At 43.5% G+C, this 23,108-nt stretch overlaps 2 protein-coding genes across 3 annotated transcripts; both read left to right on the top strand.

The window, feature by feature from the left end:
• LOC124168282 lies at window positions 1-21,101 on the top strand. Of its 2 annotated transcripts, XM_046546431.1 has the most exons (4): window positions 1-415; window positions 16,661-16,890; window positions 17,846-18,011; window positions 20,577-21,101. In XM_046546431.1, the coding sequence occupies exons 2-4, from the start codon at window positions 16,714-16,716 to the stop codon at window positions 20,588-20,590; spliced, it is 357 nt and encodes a 118-aa protein (XP_046402387.1). In that variant the 5' UTR covers window positions 1-415; window positions 16,661-16,713; the 3' UTR covers window positions 20,591-21,101. The 2 variants fall into 2 exon arrangements, with proteins under 2 accessions (XP_046402387.1, XP_046402386.1); XM_046546430.1 differs by lacking the exon at window positions 1-415 and having other exon boundaries at window positions 16,407-16,890.
• On the top strand, window positions 13,898-14,755 carry LOC124168394 (uncharacterized protein K02A2.6-like). The gene has a single exon (XM_046546614.1). It carries the CDS (start codon window positions 13,898-13,900, stop codon window positions 14,753-14,755), a length of 858 nt encoding a protein of 285 aa, XP_046402570.1.
• Window positions 21,102-23,108: the final 2,007 nt, after the last annotated feature.

The following is a 23,108-nucleotide window of genomic DNA, read 5'->3' as shown; positions in this document are numbered from 1 at the left end:
ATGGTCAGTCGCTGAAGAGTACTTGTAAGTCTTACGCACGCGAATGTTCTATCCTACTTCTGCATAGTAAGCATAATTTTGGCTGCATAGTCTTTTTACCCGCGTTCTTGGAGTTTTGAAAATTATTTGCCAAACAAAATTTGGATGATTTGGTTTGGTAATTCGACAAACCTTTTGAATAAATGTACACGTTAAATATGAAGCATTCAGAGTAAGTGTATATGTGTCAATCAACGGCAGAAGGGAATGCTCTTCCAGGAATTATACAGTGAAGTGATAGTGTGAAGTTTTCATTAAGGAATTAATGGTCAGTTGTGTGTCGAATGTGAAGTAAAAGTGTTGGTGAATTTATATTTTGGGAATTGAAGATGGATAGCTGAGCTCTTCCGCCGATGAACCAGGCAGCGAGCGAAAGGTAAGGAGGCTTCTCCTCTTGCAGTTTGCGAAGCTAACGACGTTGAAAAAGATAATGATTTTAATGTAGCTCCCGACTTTTCTGATGAGAATGTGCATTGTTTTACGCTACGTGTAGTCTTCTTCAAAATTCACAATTGGCTGTGATATGCAGTAACTCTTGTTTTCTATTTTGTGATATGGTTGGACGAAATTGAAAGTAGACAATTCTCTGAACAGCTCAGTAAGCATTCAATTACGCCTTTATGTGTGACATTACCTACAAATGTCACAGGCTCGACTTACTTGAATTACGATTCCGTGGTTAAGTAATAACCTTCGCACAGGGGCGTACCCAGGATCAAAGCTGGGGGGGGGGGGAAATACATGGTTTTTCAAGTTTTAGGTAAGATTTAAACATGGAACAGGTGAGTGAAATCAACATTTTAAGAGAACTATAACAGCTCTTTATTTGTTTTTAAAATTATTTTCTTTAAAAAATATTATTTTCCTTAAAGGCATTTGCGATATTTGCTTCGAGGGGGGCGGGGGCGGCTGCCCCCTCCTGCCTCTCACTGGGCACGCCCATGCCTTCGCCGTCATCGAATATATATATTTTACGCTCTTTAAAGTCCAGCACTCATGCGTTATTGCCATCGTCTAAAAAAATCTCTAAAAGAGTCGAATAATGTGCTTTCCGCATTGCCAAGATGGTATGGGTTGAGTGAATATATTGTATGAGAGTAAGAAGTAACGGATTCAGCGCTTGAAAATGGTGGGTCAGCGTGAGAAACGTATTTAATTGGGTACCAGTAGATAATCTTCTCCCTCCTTCCAATTGCGCTCTTGAAACATGATCGAATGGAAACCTATGTGAATCAGTGATCCCCGCGAGTGGAGCCCCATTTGATCAGGCCTCCATTCAATTATACCGACGATAGTATAATTGCTGGGCGATTTTCTTGGGGTTAAGGAGCTTTTTCTGAATCTAATCTGAATTACCTGACTTAAGAGGACGTACCACTCATTTGCGACCGGTACACTTTCCAACAAAATTAGTCACACACGCTAACGCAAGATGCCGGCCACTCTTTCCACTCCTTCACCTGACTTACCACTCCTGCGCAACCGGCCTTATTAGCGTAGTATTACTTATTAGAAACTTCAGCTCTCCTTTTATAATTTACAGGTCATACACGCACAAAAGATCTTTTGCATGCCGTCTAAATCTCTGAAGCAAAACTAATCACACACGCAGAAGCAAAATGTCTGCCCTATTTTCTCCTTTGATATGTTTTCCAATGATAAACTGCCTACCCTTTGCTTGCTTCTTCTCGCAATTCGCGGAAATAAGAAATTTCGATTGCGTTCGGAAAATGAAGCAACATCCATGCAAACATTCGAAGTGTATTTTTAAAACTCATCGAGATGTACGTTATAATATTTGCTTTATTGATCTGAGAGGCTGACTGCCTACGAAGTTTCTCTTTTCTACTTTTTCTATGACGACCAATATGCCTGAGTTACACAGTACAAATAAGGAGGGCCTATAAACCCACACGCTCTGGTGTTATCGGTGACAAATTCATCAACATTCTTTCGCAAATAAGTACGCTTCCATTAAAATCCATAAATTGTTTAAGAAATCAGTTATCAATGGGAAATCAATGGTTTGGGGATGACCACAGGAGGTATCACATAGGAGAGTGCTTGAGCTGAAATTATCCAAGTTATTTCCCGACTGCTTTTTCTTGCCATGTGCGCTCGTTATAACGTTAAAAGTGGGGCTTATTTGAATAATATTGGTCTTTCAACTCTTTGAACCTCTTAAGCACCTCAGGGTTAGACAAAGCTCTTAATGATGCATTAATCGTTTGTTTTATTGCTACTGACATTGATTACACTTCCTTCATAATATCACCAAATTTTGTAATTATTTTATCAAAATATGTGCAGACCTACTCAAGACGCATGTTTTTACGTGATTAACGTATAACGAAGCCAACTAAATGAATGAAAGTAATGGATTTTAGCCGAGACAAATTGATTTATTCAAATGATAACAAATAACTTTCCTCGAGAAAGCCGAAACGAAGAATACCAAGCATCTTAGAATGGCTATACTAGAAGAAATAACTTCCGTTAGCAGCTCCTTACGTTTTTCTTGAACCAGCAGAATTCGCAGGTATCCTATATCTCCATTTGGTTGTTAAGACTCCAGAGTTGCTCGTAATAAATCACTTTGGAATTCCTTTTGTAAAACGACGGCGGCGTCATGTTACTCTACTCGGACATGACTTAGGCTGGTGAATGCTCTCTCGAGAACGAATCTCCGAATGAACGGAAAACAAAATATAAAATACTGTATTATTTGTTATATATATTTCACCCTTAAGTATTTCATTTATTCTTCGTATGAAATACTAATGGGATGTTCATTCGCGCTTACCAATACTATTTTGAGGTCAAAATTGCTGTGTAAGCTACTGACGCCATGCTAAATGAAAAAGTGGTACTATAAAAGTTTTTGTATACATGATGCGATTAGTATTTATCTTATCATTACTTAACTACGATAAATCTATCCGTAATCTATCAGCCGCTATGCACTCTCATATGCAATAATTTTACGTGATGAGCTATATTAGAGAAGAATATTTTGCATAAATATTGTCCCGATTGGAGAAAAATTACAGTTACTACTGACGTCCACTATAACATCGAAATATCAATTGCTTGTCCTCACTTACCTCAAAGACTTCGGCTGCTTATATCCTTCGCATTTCTGCTGATGGGTTGTGGTATTAAAAGTTCTCCATCCTCGTTTCCACGTAATAAGACGGTGACTTCAACGAACGAATTCACGGTGAAGTTATGAAAACAAATAGTATAGAGTTTAAACTTTATGAACGCTTTAAGGACGCTTTGTGAGGGATGTATGTTGTGTTCCCTCGGTGAAGTGGAGATGGAATGGAGGGGAAGTGGTGGATTGGAAATAACAGTTGAATGCAGGGCGTCAAGAATTTGACTGTCGGCTGTTTCTTCTATTTTTTTAAGCCATGCGATGACGTCTTCTACAAACGCACTGATCTTCGGAGATGGATGGAATGTTCTGGAATATTTATCCGCGTGTATTGTGACCGTTAGTCGTCAGCGGAATTTCTAATAATATTTTAATAGCAGCGCCATCTTATGAACCAATCATTTTACCCAGGCAGTATCGGTTTTATTAAGTTATTTTATAATAGAGAATATTTGAGTATGTAATAGATGCATTTTATTGGACAAAATTTAAAATAGCCTATAATCTACGATTTTAAACGGTTAAAAGGCTTTTCGTCGCTTTTAAAAGAATCAGATTCGAAATTACCTCCTCAATTGGATGGAGATCCTGTTCATCCAGAGTCCCGATTACTGCGTTTAGTACTTGGCCCCCAAAATTTACCCAGCCCCGCCTGTTTCTTCGCTTCTCGACCAAGTCCACCAATGTCTCCATCTCCTCCTTGACAAGTTGGTATCAGTGGCGCCGACTTCATGGGGCCTGAGGGGGCCCGAGCCCCGTCAAAAACTCACATTGGTGTAAGGAAAAAATGTGCCAGGCTTGTGGATTTTCCCCGGAGTGTCCAGATATCGAGATTCGAGTTATCAGGGTTCTAATGTTGATCATATGACTCTTTTAAAATGCTTAAAAACTTAAAACTCACTAGGTACTTATAAAATTTCCCGGGCCAAGATCCCCGGTTTGGCCAGCCACCCAATATTTTTTGTAAGTCGGCGTCCCTGGTTGGTATTCCCTATTCATCCTTTCTAACGCTAAAATATATCCCCGACCCCGACCTCTGCCTAACTTCCCCCTCCATCCTATCCCTCATTTCATCGAAAATGATTCTAATCCTTTTATATTCCTCTTTCGTGGCACCCAGATCAAAATTTATAACTACCATCCACGAATGTTCAGATAGTACTACATCCAGCTGTCTTTCAAACAATATGCCACTAGTTAACGGCATCACCTCTTGGCCCCTAATAGGGTCCAAACCACAACACAACAAACACACCAGCCAAACCAAATAGTTTAGGGGTCCACCATATCCTCTCCTTCCTCCTCCCATCTTATCAGCGCCTTCCGCGGGCGTAGATAATAGCGGTGAGAGGGTGCGGGAGGGGGAATCACGTAAGGTGGGGGCGATTCGCGACTTCCTCTTCTTGGTCGTAATCTGTGAAGATAACGACGGGGAAGGGGAGGGGGGTTAGTGGGGACGACTCTTTCCGCCTTCAATGGGGAAGCGGTGTCGTCTTGATGAGGGGCAGGGGGCGGAGGGGAATGAGGACCACAAGGGGGGGGGGGGCGGGCACCTCTTCTCCCTCTATGGCCACGACTTCCCCTCTCTCCGCGCCGCCTCCTCCTGCGCCTTGCGTCAACAGCTGATCCCCTCGGTTCTCCACCCACTCGTCCTCCCAGTGAAGGGGGTTGTTTACAGCTGATGTCGGTTCTCGCGAAGAAATGTCACCTGGAAGAAATTTCCGTGGCCGTCCACGGGGTCTATCAGCAATATTCCCTGTATTAGGAGGGGGAATAGGGCCATGATAAGGCTTAACACGACTTGTGTGCACAATAAGGGTTCGAAATGGAAGTTCCAACAGTATATTGCACTTCGAAATTACTTTCAACACGCGATACGGGCCCTTCCACGGTCTATGGAACTTTTTTACTTGTCCCACTTTCAAACAAGGGTCACTTAAGAACACGTAGTCGCCTTCCTTATACTCCCTCACCTTACCCCTTCCCATCACAGTTTCCCTCCTTTTCTTTACCGCTAAGCGGTCATTTCGGGCGTAATGTTTCCACATTCCCTTCAACCTCTCTCGTAGACCTGTCACACTAGGGTGTTCCTTTCCTGGGCTACTTGCCCCGAAACAATTGAGAGGTGATGCCATCTGTTGTCGAAACACCAACTCATGCGGGGTGAAACCCGTGGTCCTGTGGTTACTCGTGTTATATGAGCAAACGCAAATTCGAGATGCTTACCCCAGTCGTCGTTTCGTACGTTCACGTAATGGCTAAGGATCTTTGCGATTGTCCGATGCACTCTCTCAACTCGGCCATTGCACTCTGGGTGGAACGGGGATGTCCTTAGCTGTTTTACATTCAATAGCCTACAAATCTGTTGGAACAGATCGGACGTAAACCCCCCTGATCCGTAAGCAATAATTCTGGCTCCCCAAATTTTAAAATTCATTGTTTTACTAGTGCAATGCATACGGTTTCAGCCGATTGGTCGGGCAACGGCACCATTACCAAGCATCTCGTAAAATGATCTAGGATAGACAAAATATAACGATTCCCATCATTTGTCCTTGGAAGGGGGCCCACAATGTCAATGGCAATAAACTCAAAGGGTTTATTCGCCGCGAGTAGCGCCTGCAGAGGGGGTTTGCACTTGCCGTAGTGGCGTCCCTGACTACAAGCTATACAACACTTCACATACTTCTTGATATCCCCCAGAATCGTGGGCCACCAATAGTCTCTTCTGACTCTACTCGCGGTTGCGTGTACTCCAAGATGGGCCGAAAGAATGTGATCATGACACTGGCGTAACACTCCCTCCCTGCAGTTTCGTGGCACCACTATATTATTTCCCCCTTGTGTCTTTTACAAATAATGCCGTCAATTACAACGAAATCATTTTCATTAGCCCACTTTATGCATTCTGGGTCTCGTTTCTGTTCTTCTCCAAAATTAATTATTTCCTCGGCCGATACGAGTCCAACCTTTCTACTCAACGCGTCAGCATTTGCATGGGTTTTACCCGATCTGTGTACCACCTGGTAATCATATTCAACCAGTTTTAATGTACACCTCATTAATCGACTATTAGGGCTGAATTGAATAGCTATGTTAGTGCTGCGTGGTCCGTCACAATAGTAAATTTTCGTCCGAGCACATAATGTCTAAACTGATTGACAGCCCAAGTTATTTCGACCAATCCTTCTTTGTTGTGGTATAATTCAGCTCTGGTTTCTTAAGCTGCCGTGAGGCAGATGCTACCGGGTGTTCCTCGCCGTTGATCACTTGGGACAGGACGGCACCTACTGCAAAATTACTAGCGTCTGTTGATATAGTAAATGGCAAGGAAAAATCTGTGTATACCAATACGGGACTACTCGTAAGGGCTTTTTTTTTAAATCTTCCACTGCTTGATCGCACTCGGGAGTCCAAACAAATGCGCTACCCTTTTTCAATCGCGATGTAACGGGTCGGGCTATAACTGCATAGTTTTCGATGAACCGACGGTAATAATTCGTGAGGCCCAAAAAGGATTGTACCTCCTTCACATTTTTTGGAGTAGGGAATCCCTTTACTGCTGAAATCTTGCTAGGGTCCGGAAAAATACCTTCTGCAGCAATAATGTGTCCCAAATAGTTCAGTTGTGAGGCAAAGTGACATTTAGATAGTTTTAGGGACAATCCTGCCGTCTCTAGCCTCTCGAACACTCTCCCTAAGCGCAAAGCGGGTTCCTTTATGGAGCCGCTAAAGACGATGACATCATTATCATCGAGATACACCAGGCATTCCGTGGGAGCCATCCCTCTAAAAACTCCATCCATAAACCGTTGGAAAACGCTAGGGGCATTTCTAAGACCGAAGGGCATTCGGAGGTATTCATACAGCCCATTATGCACGATAAAGGCGGTTTTCTCTCGCGAGTCGGAAGCCATCGGGATTTGGTGGTAACCCGCAGCTAAATCAAGTGTGGTGAAATATCTGCATCCCCCCAAATAGTCTAGTGTTTCAGTAATGTTAGGTAAGGGGTATACGTCGGGTTTCGTTATCGCATTTAACGCGCGAAAATCTATGCGAAACCGGTACTTCGGCTCTCCGTCCTCAGATTTTTTCGGAACAATCACAACGGGCGAGGCCCAGGGGCTATGACTTGGCATTATTATTCCCCCCTCCAATTGTTCCTTCACAAAATTGTCTATCAATGGCTTCAAATGATGAGGGTTCGGTAGAGTCTCCTGTAAATGGGCCGAACATCACCAGTGGGAATGTGGTGTTCTACCAGGTGTGTGGCTGGGGGTGTGCCCAATGGCGAGAACAATTGACTATACCTTTCGATTAAAGGCTGCAATACCAATTGTTCCTCCGCGTCTAGATGAGACAACTTCCTTGCGATCTGGTCCTTAAAATCATCTCACCAGCCTTACACACGGAATGTGACCGTCCCTGTCAATCCCGGTCTCTCGCACTGCCCTTTTGTCCCATCCATTATTCACGTCATCCTCCAAATCACTCACTATTGCGATCACTGTACCCTTACTTAAAGTCACATATATCACTCCAAAGTTACTCTCTTGAATCTTAGCACCTCCTTCCTCATCCTCCTTTCAAGCACATCTGGCCATCCAGCAGTCGTCCAATTCCAGCGCTGACTCAATCATGGCCCTCTCCCCAGCCGCTACCAAGGGGAAGAGTCACGAGACGACGCTCCGGGATGGGATCATCTCTGCCGACACAAGGCGTACCGGCATATTCACCCGTGGGCGGCGCCATTTCCTCCCCGCGTCTCCCAGCTCCTTCGCCGTGTACCTCGTCGTTGCGTCTCTACTCCGTGATGTTCGCGGCTCCGCTTATCCACGCTCGTTCGGCCACGCCCTCCATCCATATCTTCATAACGGCCAGGCACGCCCCCTGCGGTTCGCCGTCCGTCATAGCGGAAGTGGTCGCTTCGCCAACCTCCCTCGGCCGCGGTGGGATCTCCGCGTGCTCTTTACTTCCACTTTCGGTTAGACAAATTACGCGTCCGTCAATTGTTAGTTCGTCTCTGCCCACGTTAGTTATCGCTCCATTTTCGCGGAGGAACTCTATTCCTAATATTCCCCCATGGCCCTCCAAATTGTCTACAACCTGAGCCTTTAGGTTATACATTCTATTGCCGACAACTAGCGGTACCTATTACCACTTCTTCGAAATTCCAAATAAGCCCTCCATTCAGTCCTTTTATCCTGAACTGAGACCTCCTCAGTGTTCGGCCCCCACAGCACCTTTTAGTTAAAAGGCTCACTTGTGCCCCTGTATCAACCAACATTCGTCGCCCCATGCCTCCACACGTCACAGTCACCGCCAAAACCTTCACATTCCCCTCGCGGTGCACACATATGAGTACGATCCTTAATTGGGGCCGTTGCGGGCGACTTGCTCGGCCCCGGAACCGTTTAACGGCATCTCAGAACGCTGGCTAAAACTACTTCGTCCTCGTGCCCCACAGCTTTTAGCCCAGTGTCCTTCCTTCCCGCAATTAAATCACTGCATTTTGCCCTGCTGTTTACAGTCCCTTGCAAAATGCCCACGGCGGCCACACGCTAACAAGCTCCATCACTGACCGCGAAGACGCTCCTCTCGCCCCTCCTTCACCGTCGGATCCTCCACTCAGATTCACGCACGCGCACGGCTGCGGATATAGCAGCGTCGAAAGTCTCTGGCATAGAGAGGCGCGTGTGCTCCCCCACCCTACCAGGAAGGCCATTCAGGAAGGCGTCTAAAGCTCTCTCATCAGCCTCCGCACGACGAGCTGCCGCTGCGGCGGAATCTTCCTCTTCCTTCCATGTATGACTATTTATTTCGTGGATACGATCCGCGAACTACTCTATCTGCTCCGCTGGGCCCATTTGTATGTGCGCCAACATCTCCCTGTAGAATCTCCTATTCTTCACCCTCTGGTACCTCTCCAAAAGCACCTTCTTTGCTTCGGGATAGGTCAAGGCATCCCCCGCTCTTCCCTTCGCCCTCAGGAGATCCGCGGCCCCACCGCGCGCGCGAAGTGTGACCGCGCTTAGATTGTCTTCATCATCCCACCCACCCAGCCTTCCCACCTGTTCTACTTGCGAGAGAAAAAAAAAGAAAAAGAGAGTGGCTCCCGAAAAACTGTCTATTGCTGATAGCATCGAGTATGACTTCCTCGAGTTTTCCCCTGTCCCGGTCACATCAGTAGTACGGGCTCTATAAATCGCGTTTTCTTCTTTGAGGGCCCGTAGCTGCGCACAAAGCTCATCCACGGCCTGTTGGAGCTCCATTTCACGACCCGATAAACTAACACGACTCGACATTGTCACTCATCTTTTCACGACTGGTATCACTGCACTTCCCAACGTCCTTCGGGATATCCCATTGCCTAAATCGAAAGATTATTATTCCTGGGGTATGCATTTCACACTCTTAGATTTTTAAATGATGACATAGGCGGATCCAGGGGGAGAGGCACGACCCTTGAAAATATGCTAGATTTTTAATACGCTCCCATTATTCGTTCGTTTTGTATGACGAGGTATCCTTGTGCCCCCCTGAACAAAATCCTGGATACGGCCTTGCTTGTGCCCCTCCAGAAAGAAATCCTGGATCCGCCCCTGAATGATGATATCTATTTTTCGCCATTAAATGAAAGGTGAAAAATTTCAAGCGTGCGAAAACGCGACGGCTGAGTATGAATGCCGGGAAAATGCTGTGACGTCATTCTGGGACCCGCTGCCGCTAAGTGAGGTGACCTTGGGGCGAGGCTTGAGCGCTGATACGACGTAGGCTGCTTCTGCAGGTTGCCAGCAGGTAGCAGAGTACACTGCTAGTAGGTAGCGCTTGGCTTATTTATGGATTATTAATACCTTATCAAATGAAGGAAACTACCCGACTATAGGCAGTTTTAATAGGTAATTATTAAGAGATGTTTCCCTGAGCTCTGTGCCTCATGCATGCATTGGTAACCTCAGACAATGTAAAACTCTTATCTACTCGTATAGAAACTAGGTCCCTGTGACGTCACGTGGAGTGGCATCTCATGGGCGCCAATGTGGCCTCTTTCAAATGATATTAAAATTGACCATTGCCATTCGTCTAAACTGGGATTTCTAAAACCAAATAATTTGTATATTGTGAATACACGAATGGTGGGTAACGAATCGCAATCAATGCCTTTTGTTTTCTTTGATGAAGGAAACTACCCAATTGCCCCGCCTTGGCCTCTGTTGAGCGAATCTCTCAGGTTGGAGTTTGGAGTGGAGCTTCCTCTGTCACCTTGTCACTCTGTAGTGGGAGCACCATCTTCCAGGTTGAGCATAGAAAGCTTTTTGCCCCAGTACTGCTGGTGGAATGTGGCGATCAAATCATGTAAGCAATGTCTTGCCACATCCTTCAGAGCCTTGTAATTGGAGCCTCTGGAGTATTGCAATCTCCACCAGAGATGATCCTTCATTCTGATGGCTTCTGGGGTGTGTGGCAGCAGAGTAAGGTGATTAATTCTTTGGAATAGTCTCACCGGAATGGATTTCTTAATCGCCTTGGAAATATCAGCCATTAGAAATTCCATGTGGTTTCTCTCTGGTCGCCAGCGATATCATTGGCGGTTTTTCTTCAATACTTGACAGAAGACAACTTCCGAGTTGGCTTCACCGCAGTCTTTCACGATGTGTTCTGGCTGCAGCACAGAGTGTCGGCTATGATGGAAGACCATCGGATTGTGGTCACTCTGTACGCAGCACCTGGATGATCCTTGGGGTCTAAGTCATCAGCAGATTGCGAACCACAATGTCGAGTACATCACCTTTGGAGTATGTTAGTGTGCTTGTCACAGAGACAGCATGCTGCTTGGCAGCATTATCATATCCGCTGGTCTTTTTTGTTAATCTCCCTGGAGTTTCAATATATGTGCTTTGCATTGAAATCTTAAAGAGCAATGGAGTCATTGTTTTAGTTAAACAAAGTGCTCAAATCTCCATCATGCAATATTGCATTTACCCTAGGTGTTCTATTTTTCCTGTCCCCGGCATTTTGAATGTTTAGGTGGGGAACTTCTTCTTGCCAGTCTTCTTTAGGCGGTTCACAGCTTCAGCAGCCTCATCCGAAACTGACTCTCTGGAGTCGGCATTAGTGCCAGCTTGATCGGCTTCTTCTTCTGGTGGCTACTCTGTTGCTGGTTAGCTCTCCTCTTTCTCTCTCCAGCATAGACGGTGCACTCAGTGGAGAACGCTGGGTGTTGCTCTTTGGGTCGGCAGAGCAACGCTTCCTGACTGCAGTCCTGAACTACTTGGCATCTTGAGCAGTGCAGTCAGCGAGGAGCAACCTTTCAAAAGTATGAGCTGTGCTGGAATCGGGCACACCAGAATTGCAGTTGCGGGTACTTAAGAAGTGCAACATGCCCAGTAAGTGCAGTGTCTTGATATCAGCGACCTGCCACGTGGGAGATGTCCAATTGTTAGCAACAAAAACGCCAGTGGGCTTTTTAACACACTTAAGCAGCCTGGGTGTGCTGGGTGTTGATTCTTATGGTATGGAGTTCATCCTTGGAGTTGTGGTAAGGTGACAGGCCGTGAATGGTGAATGCTGTGGTCTTCTCTTCTCAGGTGGCCCACGTTGTGATGTGTGGCTTTTCGGTGTTTACTGAGTGATGTATTGCTACGAAATCCTCCAGGTTACGTAGTAGAAACTGTGATGATGAGTTGGAGAAGTATACGATGGTGAACTTCAGCTCCTTCACTGTATCCTTAATCAACGTCCTTAGGGCCTTCAGGTTTTACAATTAGTGGTTATAAATAATGAGGCATGGTGAATGTTTGGACAATGTTGGCTCAGCAGTAGCAGTTGATGTCACTGAAACAGCCCTTATGGAGGCTATGCTATGTACTCATTTAAAGCCTCTGTGACTTCCATGGCATCTTTCTGTGTGCTCGAAGTTTGTGGAAGAGAAGGCTCCCTCTTCAGTCAGTGGTGCAAACTTGCTCCTAAATTCAAGGATGAACGACTCCTGTGAGGCGTGGATTTGCTTGATACTGGTTTTTTCAAGGGGCATTTGGCTCCACCAATCTCTATAAATTGCGGACATGTCTATTTTTGGTCGTCTATGAGCCCAATTTGCATTTGGTACCCTTTTCATAATACCAAAGTATTCTGCGATCCACAGTTGTATTCCAAACGGTCACAAATGTTACAGGAGAGTAAGACTGTTCCAGACCAGCAGAGGTCATGTTGGTATAACTGTTTTTTTTGGCATCAAGCTGAAATGCCATTGATGCCAATAGTTATGTATTCAATCCATCATGCATCCAATGCAGTCCTATACCAGCAATGATAGTATAGACTTTTGAAACCTGTGACTTTGTTTGAAATGCAGTTGGTGTTCTACACATATTCCTAATGTACAATAAGAGAGAAGTAGACCTTCATATGTATTAATTCTCTTGACAGCCTTTCATGGGATTCTTCGTAACAGATGTGACTTACACTCCTGTAATATATTATGTATGTCACTCGTTCCTGCCGTTTCACGGCAGGAAATTGTTTCCTGTAATAAAACGTGGTGTTGCCGCCATCTTGGGCAGTCTCACGCTGGCGCTTGAATGGTCATGTTAATTTGCCCCGATACACCACATTGGCGACGAGGATGCCGGCATTAATGGAGAAGTTTATCGCGGAGGAAGAAGGATGGGACTCATACGAAGAGCGAATGGAGCAGTAATTTATTGTGAACGACCTTGTCGGGGACACGCACGAAGAAAAAAAGAAGGCCGTGTTGCTTTCTTCAGTGGGAAAAGCTGCATACGCGGTCCTGAGGAACTTGTGCGAGCCGGGCCGGTGGACATCACGTACCGGGGGCTTTGCGAACTCCTCAGGCAGCATTTCTGCCCCAAAGCCTCGGTGATCGCCCAAAGCCATCAATTTCACAAAACCGTGCAGGGGAAGAGGGATTCCGTAAGAGACTTCGCCGCAGAACTGAGAAGGGTTTCCCGAGGCTGCAATTATGGCGCTTTTTTTAGATCGCGCACTCAGGGACCAGTTCATATTAGGGCTTCGGGACAGAGAGATCGTACGGGCCCTGTATCTTGAAAGTGAGGACCTAGCATTTGAGAGGGCGGTGGAAATCGCTTCATCGCGGGAAGGAGCCTCCAGGAACGCCGAGGCTTGCAACTTGTTCGCGCCGTCGGAGGAAGTGGCTGCGGTTGGGGTCCATTTTGTAGACCGGGACAACTCGACTGGGGTTGGAGAGGAGTATGAAGAAGACGTTTTTCGGGTCACGACCCAAGGAAAGGGGAGAAGACCGGCCGGACCTCCCCGAAGTGCGGCATCATCAGGGGGAAACGCAGCGATGGTGTGTTTCTGCTGCGGAAGGAGGGGCCACTCAAGAATGGAGTGTCGATTTCGACGTGCTAGGTGTGATCGATGTCAACGGGTGGGCCATTTAAAGGCAATGTGCAAACAGGGTCACTTGGGTGAGTACGAAAAAGGGTATTTCATAGTGGGATTTCTGAAGGGTGTATGGAGGGTTATGAGTGGAAAGAAAAGGGTGTTGGAATTTTTGATTTAGAGATTTCTTCTGTTTGGGGTGAGAGTTATGGCGAAGAGTTCCCTTCACTTTTCAATATTAATTGTGCACTTGGGGATGCGCCATTTAAAGTGGCAATCTTAGTAGAGGGGGTCAAGCTGGATATGGAAATTGATACGGGTTCGGCCATTTCAGCAATGTCGAAGGGCTATTGCCAGAAATATTTCTCAGAGTTGCCCCTGCAAAGAACAGCCATACGGCTTAAATCTTACTCCAACAACCTTATAAAACCAGGGGGCACCATTGGGGTAAAGGTCCGCCACAAGAGTAGAGTATATGAATTGTCACTCTTTGTCGTCAAAAATGGAGGGCCGCCAATCATGGGGAGGGATTGGCTAAAAATTTTAAGAGTGACCATACCAGTAATGCATGTGGGTGTCAGGGATCCCAAGTTGGAGAGGGTGCTAGAGAAATTTACCGCATTATGGGAAGGTGAACTGGGCACGTTTAATAAGGCTGAAGTGGCTTTAATTCTAAAACCTGACGCCAAACCGGTTTATTGCCCTCCTAGAGCATTAGCATTTGCGCTCCGAAAAAAGGTGGATGAAGAGTTAGACAGGCTTGTTAGGGTGGGAATCCTGCACCCGGTAGACTTCAGTGCATGGGCCACACCAATAGTACCGGCGGCTAAGAGTGATGGCAGCGTTAGGATCTGGGGGTATTTTAAAATTACTCTCAATCCAAATTTACAAATTGAGCGATATCTCTTGCCAAGGATTGATGAAATATTTGCAAAATTAGAAGGGGGAGAAAAATTCTCAACAATCGACCTTGCCCAGGCTTTTCAGCAACTCACTCTAGATGAAGGGTCGCAGGAGCTTTGTACAATCAACACCCACAGGGGCTTATTTAGATATTGTCGACTTCCCTTTGGAGTTGCTTCTGCTCCAGCAATATTTCAAAGAATAATGGACCAAGTCATGCAGGGATTAAAGGGAGCAGCTTCTTTCCAAGATGACATTATTGTAACAGGTAGGAATGACAAGGAACATTAGGAAAACTTGGACCGGGTGCTGAACAAGCTTTGCGGGTTAGGGTTTAAAGTCAATAGAGGTAAATGTCGGTTCATGGAAATGTCGGTGGAATATCTGGGTCACAAAATTGACAGGGAAGGCCTGCACCCAGCTATTTCCAAAGTAGAGGCAATAACTAAATGTCCACCACCTAGAAATGTTTCTCAGCTGAGGGCATTCTTGGGGTTAATTGAGTATTATTCCAAGTTTCTGCCTAACTTAGCAACCAGGTTGGCCCCCCTTCATGAGCTGCTACGTAAGGAATCCAAGTGGGATTGGTCTGAGAAGTGTGAGGAGGCTTTTCAGTCAGTTAAAACCTCTATTAATTCAGCTGGGGTCCTTGCACATTACAATCCCTCTTTGCCAATCATTTTAGAATGTGATGCATCTCCGTATGGACTAGGGGGAGTGTTGATTCAGAGATATACAAATGGACTGGAGTGCCCCATTGCTTTTGCTTCAAGATCACTGAGCAAAGCGGAAACCAATTATGCACAAATTGACCGCGAAGCCCTAGCAATCATCTTTGGGATTAAGAAATTTACCCAATACCTATGTGGGCGAAAATTTACTTTGAGAACAGATCACAAGCCCCTGCTTTACATTTTAGGAGAATAGAAAGGTATTCCCCATATGGCAGCCAACAGGTTACAGCGCTGGGCAATAATCTTGCAAGGGTATGATTTCCAAATCAAGTACATAAAGGCCACGGAAAATAGGGTTGCGGATGGACTTTCAAGGTTGCCACTTAGAGAAGAGGAGGTAGAAATCAAAGAATTCTCATATATTGAGTTGGGAGAAAGAGAATTTCTGCCGGTTACTGTAAAGAGAGTGCGACAAGAATCTCAAAGGGACCCCCTATTAGCCAAGGTCCTGGACTACTGCATGTTGGGCCGGTAAAGGGGGAAGAGAATGTAAAGCCCTATTTTAACAGAAAAATGGAACTAAGTGTGGAACAGGGATGCCTGATGTGGGGTAATAGGGTTGTTATCCCTGAAAAGTTGAGGCCCATTATCTTGAACGAATTGCATGCCAGTCATCAGGGCATTGTAAAGATGAAGTCTGTTGCAAGGTCATACGTTTGGTGGCCCAAGCTGGATGAGGACTTATAAGCGTTAGCTCGGGCATGCACCGCATGTGCAGAAAATGAACCCCTCCCAAATAAAGCCCTTTTGAAATGCTGGGAAAGGCCAGATAAACCATGGGTACGTTTACACATAGATTAGCTGGTCCGTTTATGAGTAAAGTCTTTCTTGTGGTAGTTGACAGTTCCACAAAATGGCCAGAGGTTTTTCAGCTGAATAATAGCAGCTCAGAAGAAATTTTGGGTCACTTAAGAGCTCTGTTTGCAACCTTTGGGCTACCTGAGGAATTGTGAGTGATAATGGCACACCAGTTTGGAGGTATGGAATACCCTCCAGGGGAAGTGGGAGGGGCAGGGGCCCTCCCCCAGAATTTTTTTTAACATAAATGGTTCAAAATGGTGAGTTTTACAGCTTTCGGAGGGAAATTTTATTTGTTTTTTTTTTTACATTATTCTATGAGTAATATTAATCCAATTAAGTAAAATGGATTAACTTAAAATTTTCTCTGAGCTCTGGAGGGGGTTTTATCCCCCAAAACCCCCCCCCCCACTGTTCCCTTCTACATCTGCCCACAGATATAGCATTGTTTGAGTGACTTCTCATCCCTGGAACTCTTGCTAATCCTTCAACGGAAAATGAGATACAACCTTAGTTGCGCCTCAGCTGAGAAAGAAGTGCCTCATCTAAGGAATTGCTTGAAAACTGATGCACTCTATACTGGTTTTGTTGGTTCCATCTACAACATGCTGGAAATAACCTATTTTCATTTTGTAGTTAATGTTTTATGTTTATTCAATTCTAGGATTACAATTTGTGTCACAGTCACAGGCTGTCAGACTCTCACTTTATGTGACCATGTTGTCATCAAGTGTGATATATAATGTGTACTCTGGCTCATTGACATCGTTTCTGTCAGTTGAAAGACAGCTGAAGCCGCAGTTTTCCTCAATAGAAGGTTCACTGCAATCTGCAAGAGAATTAGGCCTATCCATTGGGGTGTTGGAGAACTCATCATTGATAAGCATCCTATCAGTAAGTTTATCTGAGAATCATCATTAATAATTATGTATGTACTTAGTATTCCATTATTACTATGCCATTTCATACAAACTCAGAGTGAAATTGACCTATTACTCTCCAATTTCATTAAAAATTAGCATGCATTTTTGCCTCATCAAATAAAAAATACCATTTAAAGCTTTTTCGAAAATCTAAAAAAAAAACAGTAGCATAGTAGCCATTTTTCAACTGTAACTGGGTATCTTTAGAGTTGCAGTTTTTCATGAAAACAAAATTTTCAACATCATGTTCTGCGAGAAGGAAAAAAGGTAAACAGATTTTTGTGATGCCTTTTAAGGATTTCCCCCAATTAGTATCATTATGTATAGGTATATCATTAGATACCACTTTGGCATCAGCATTTAAGCATCAGAGCTAGAAAGATAGCCACGAATAGTGCTTTATTTGACACACGAAATGTCTCATTAAACAACGTAGGTAAAACCTAACTGTTACAGCAAAAGTTTCTGTTTTATCAACTGTTTCCCTGAAGCAGCTGTGAGAGGGATATGGAGGATTTCAAGCCTAGGTATATGTATAAGCAGTTAGAAGGAGAACCTGTTCAAATAGGTACAGTCACTGTCCTCCAAGGTTGGGAGGGAAATGACTTAAATTTTGTAGAAGCCAGTGTACAAACTCTTTCAATACCATCCTCATACAAGGATCGTGAAAGAGCCTTTTCTATGTAAGGAAATTTTTTAACAGATCTGTGGACATGTATAAAAACAGAAAATGTAGAAGCCATGTTGGAATCATTTTTGGTACATTTTTTTCTGCTATTTTATTTAATATAATGTAGAAGCCCTACTAATGGCTGAAATACTTACTTTTTGATTACACCTTGTTTTGAAGTCCAATTATATACTTTTTTCATGCAGGCTGGTTAATATGTAATTTTTTAAATTGTAAACTATTCTCTTTTTTTCAGGAGCATAGTGCAGGTCCATACAAAGAAATATGGGATATCATTAGAAATTCTGAATCTGGTTTGGTACCAACAAGGTTTGAAGGATTTCCGAGAGTGTGTGCTGAGGAATTTGTCTTTTTTACATTGAAGGCTTTGTATGAAGGATACAGGAAATTTTTACAGCCTTGTGAGTTGTACGGCATTCCAGAACAATTCATGAAACATTCATAAGTAATTCATACCCCTGCCAGCACAGACCACCAAATACATATCTCCTTTGCCTAGGTATATATGCAAGGGCCAGAGTGTCTCCTGCTGTAAGGAGGGCATCTCTTTTCTCTGCCTTCACCTATTGTATGCAAAAGGGTGGTGCAGCCAAGTGTAGAGGGATGCGGTAATGAAGGATGGTTTGCAGCTTTGCACTGCTTTCTCTATAACAAAATGAGTACATATCAAGTGAGCTGCAGAGGAGCCATAGAACAGAACACTATCTGACTCACTTTTATTTAGATGGCCTATGCAAAGACTGGGAAATGTTATTCTTATGGCAGAGTCACATGAAGTAACTTCTTTATCTTGTTGCATGCCTCATTTAATGTTAAAATTCAAATTTATTTAGAATATTTTTCCAAAGAGAAAAAATTAGTATTATTTAAAGCAGACTTGTAGGCAATTATTGCTAGAAAACAATTATAACATTTGTCACATCCTATAGTATTCTTATGGTGGAGTTCAATTGAACTTCTTGAATGCTTCTTAAGAAGCGTTATCATTATCACCAACAATGGTCAACAGGGCTGCCGACTTACAAAAAATATTGGGGGGACCCAAACCGGGGATCTTTCCCCAGGAAATTTTAAAAGTAGTGAGTTTTAAGTTTTTTAAGCATTTTAGAAGAGTCATATGATCAACATTAGAACTTGAATCTCGATATCTGGACACTCCGGGGAAAATCAACACGCCTGACACATTTTTTCCTCTCACCCATAACGAATTTTTTAGGGGGCTTGAGCCCCCTCAAGCCCCACGGAGTCGGCGCCAATGATGGTCAAATATTCTGAGATTGGTTTGACGTAGCTCTCCACTCTATTCTCCTATCAGCTAATCTTTTCACACCTACCTATTTCTTCTCTTTCACATCCTTCTTTACTTGTTCCATATATTTTGTTCGAGGTCTTCCTTATCGGTTCTTGCCTTCCACTTGTCCCTCGAGGATTGTCCTCATCAGGCCATCATGTCTCAAGATGTGACCTATAAGGTACTGTTCTCTCTTCTTGTCAAGGTTTTCATGAGGCTTCCCTTCTCTCCTACTCTTCTGAGATCTTCCTCATTTCTCACTCTGTTGATCCTCATCCTTCTTCTATAGCACCACGACTTACTCTTACCTTATGCTTCTCCACGGCTGTAATTGTCCATGCCTCACTTAAAGCACAGTCCTAATATTAGTTCTGATAAACCGTTTCCTTACTTTCATGTTTAAGTTTCCCGCTGTAAGCAGGTCTCTCTTTTGGTGGAATGCTCTCTTTGCTGGGGCTATTCTCCCATCGCTGGTGATCCTGCTTCCCAAATAACAGAATTCATCCACCTCCATCATTGTTTGCTTCCCTATTTTAATGTTAGTCTTGACTTCTTCTCTTCTGCTCCATACTAATATGTATCTTGGTTTTCCTGGTGTTTATTGTAGTTGATATTTACCCATTACCCTACCCATATTAAGCAGAATATTTTTCAAATCCTTCTCTGTTTCTGTTATGATGACTATGTCATTGGCAAATCTTAGCATGCTATTTTTCTCTCCATGGATATTCACTTCCAAAGCCTTTTCTTTGATTTCATTAATGACTTCCTCGATGTAAGCAGTGAAAATTATGGGTGACGAAGCACAGCCTTGTCTCACTCCTTTCCTAATTCTTGCTTCTTCACAGCTGGGCCCCGATACATAGTAAGATTTAAATTTTATGCTTAAGTCTTTCATTCCATACACACCATGGTGTCCCTCATTAATTGATCGCTACAAGTAATCTGATAACTTTTACTCAATTTAACTTTAACCAGCCCTGAAAATCGTGGACCTCTTTAATGATAGATTAACAAAAACTTGTAGAAATTTTCATTTATTAATAAAAAAAACTTTAAGTAAATAATGCAACACTAACTAGCTTTGTGTTTTGTCAGCCCCATACAATATTTTTTGGAAAGCTGATAGAATTCTGGGGGGTACTTAAGCCCTTGTAAAACCCTCCCTGATTATGTGCCGTGTGTTTTTACAAGGCAATGCTGGAAGTGGTACCTGTTGCATCTTGGTTTTACTTGGTTGACTAGAAGCACAAAAATTTGACTGCCAACAAAGATCATCCAATGATTTGATCTTTGGATTTTTCTCTTTTTTAGAAAAATCTTCCAAAATCATTGGCACAGCAAATTATGGTTTTGCTAGTAGTGGGCCCTGGTCGCTTTCATAACAGCGAGGGTATTCCCTATCCCACCCTTCCTTTCCTATCCCTATTCTGGAGGTGTCGACGGGCACCTTAATCACGGTGGCATCTCCATCCTTTTTCCTCCCCATTCCACTTCCCTCCCGAGGTGACTGGGCGCATCAGTTGTATTACTGGGCTCCCAGTGCATTGCAACCTTTTAAGGACCCCCCTTGGGTCCTCATTCTCTGCCAACAAAGATCCCTCGGTGTGGGCTTTGTGGTCGATCCCCACCTCATTACAGCTCTGACTACATGCATGGGTCTAATTGATTGCAGGCTCCTGCAGATGAATGAGGTGGGGATGCTGCAAAGACAGCGCTTGAAGTGGTGGCCCCCGTACGATACAGAGGAGTACACATATGCAGCTGCTCAAAAGGACGCTGTGGAAACTGGAACTTCGGATCCCATCATGAAGATTACTCTGCGCCACATTACCTTTGCTCTGAAGCTTGAAATTTCACTTTCATTGAGTAACTTCGTCGTCTTCCAAAACGTCTGTCTATACGACTGAGCTCACCTGGTTGAGAACCCGAGAAGAATTCATCAATATAATTAGATTGTTTGAAGTTGAAATCATTGTCTTTTAGCATTTATCACAAAGTCTTGTGGTAAGCTTCTGATTAATGCACATAGTAAGATAAAACAGGGAAATATAGTGGACTTTTGGATGCAAACTTAATGAATGGAAAAGAGTGTTGAAACAGCTAGATTGTGGAGGTATGCTCTCCTAATGCTAAAATGAAATCCATCCGAGTCCAGTGGTGGACAAGGGTGGGAGGGAAGGTGGCCTCCTCCCCCGTAGTTTACTGGATCAATTGAAAAGATAATAATAAGATAATATAATTTGATAATATTTAAGATGAAATTTCAATGGAAGTTTTTACTTCACCCGCTGAGCAAACGATTGCAAAACAAACAGTTTGAAGGGTTATTTTGTGAAATTTCTCCATGATGGAAAAAAGGCAAACTATGTAAATTTCACTTGGTAAGAAAATGTATTGCAACCTAGGTTGCAACATATTGTTGTTGTTTCCATGAGAAATGAAGTACATACTTACATAGCAAGTTAAGAAGAGATTGATGTGTTGAAGGGTGTGCTCAATAATTTCTTTATGTTTGTCTGCTATGATCCTGTATCGATTGTTCGATACTATCGATTGTATTGGATGATTGTCGATTGTGTGCGCGCGCACTTCCGGTGCACGCTAGTGGTCTCTCTGTGTGTGTTCGCGCCTAATGTACCATTGAGTTGTATCCGTTTATATCCGAATATATCTTGTTGAACTAACGCTGTGTGAATCTTATTACCACTGCCATAACTCCCTATAACAGGTTATGAATGAATGAATGAATGAATGCTTTATTGATGCTCTGGGAAACCCATAAGAGCAAAAAACCTAAATACAATTAAACATTCTGCTCAAAAATACAATAATTATGAAATATCACAACATAAGCAACATAAGCAAAATTAATCAACACAATGATTTGTACAACTCAAAACAATACATTTACTGTTTTAAATATTCATACAGTTTACTCTTGAAAGATTCCGGGGTGGAGGAGCGTTTTATTAAGGGGGGTAATGAATTCCAAAACTTAGAAGCAGTGATCTGGAAGGAATTTAGGTATAGGTTGGTACGGGCTTGGGGTATATGGAGAAGGTTAAGGTCTGACCGGGTTCTTCGGAGGGAAACACTAGTCCTGTAAGTAAATAAGTTATACAGGTATTCAGGCGTTTGAGTACGAAATAGGGAGAACAGAAGAGACCCCAGGAAGTACTTCCTTCGGGAGCCAGTAGGCAGCCATTTCAAGGCAACAAAGTGCTCAGAAACATGATCGTCTCTGCGAAGGTCGAATATAAATCTAATGCAGCTATTAATTAGTCGCTGGACATGTATTTCAAGAACATTTGTTAAATCACAATACACTAGTATACAATAATCCATAATTGGAAAAATCAAAGAGGTTACAAGTGCTATTCTCGTGTGGACAGGTAAATTTTTCTTTTGAAGTTTCAATACATAGAGAATTTTATTTCCCTTATTGCACATTTCCAATACATGCTGATCCCAATTTAAAGTAGTGGAAAGAGTGATTCCAAGGTATCGAACAGTTTTTTTGAATTTAACTATGCTCGTGTGAACACGAATAGGTGGAAGACTATCATGATGGATGCTATTTAAAAGTCTTGAATTTCCGAAAATGATTGCTTGAGTTTTTAAGGGGTTTAATTGTAGGCAGTTGGTATTGGCCCAAGAGATGATGGAGCTAATATCACTGTTAATAGTTTCGATAAAAAACGGAAGTTCGTCACGAGAGCAGTGAATATAGATTTGCAGATCATCAGCATAGAGCATATAGTTGGCGTGACTAATGGACTTAGCCAGGTCCAGGGTGTACAAAGTAAAGAGGAGAGGTCCAAGGACGGATCCTTGAGGTACGCCGCATGAAATCGGGAGCCATGGGGATAACTCGTCACCTGAGCCCTTGACAGCTTGACTTCTGCCCGTCAAGTAGGAGTTAAACCAGTTTAGGGCAGAGCTGGAAAAATCGAGGGACTTTAATTTGCGTAAGAGAACTACGTGATTGACTCGATCAAAGGCCTTACTAAAATCGAATAGAACCATAATGGTTACCAATTTCTTGTCGGTGGCGAGACGAATATCGTTAGTGACTTTAAGCAGGGCAGTCTGTGTGCTAAAACCCTTGCGGAAGCCAGATTGGTAAGGGTCTAGTTTACCAGATGATGTTAGAAATTCCATGACTTGAGAGTGCACAATCCTCTCCAGTGTTTTAGAGAGGGCA

Source organism: Ischnura elegans, chromosome 11 (assembly GCF_921293095.1).
Source record: "Ischnura elegans chromosome 11, ioIscEleg1.1, whole genome shotgun sequence".
Classification (NCBI taxonomy): domain Eukaryota; kingdom Metazoa; phylum Arthropoda; class Insecta; order Odonata; family Coenagrionidae; genus Ischnura; species Ischnura elegans.
Note: the sequence above shows the minus strand (reverse complement) of the source record. Positions and strands in the feature narration are given on the sequence as shown.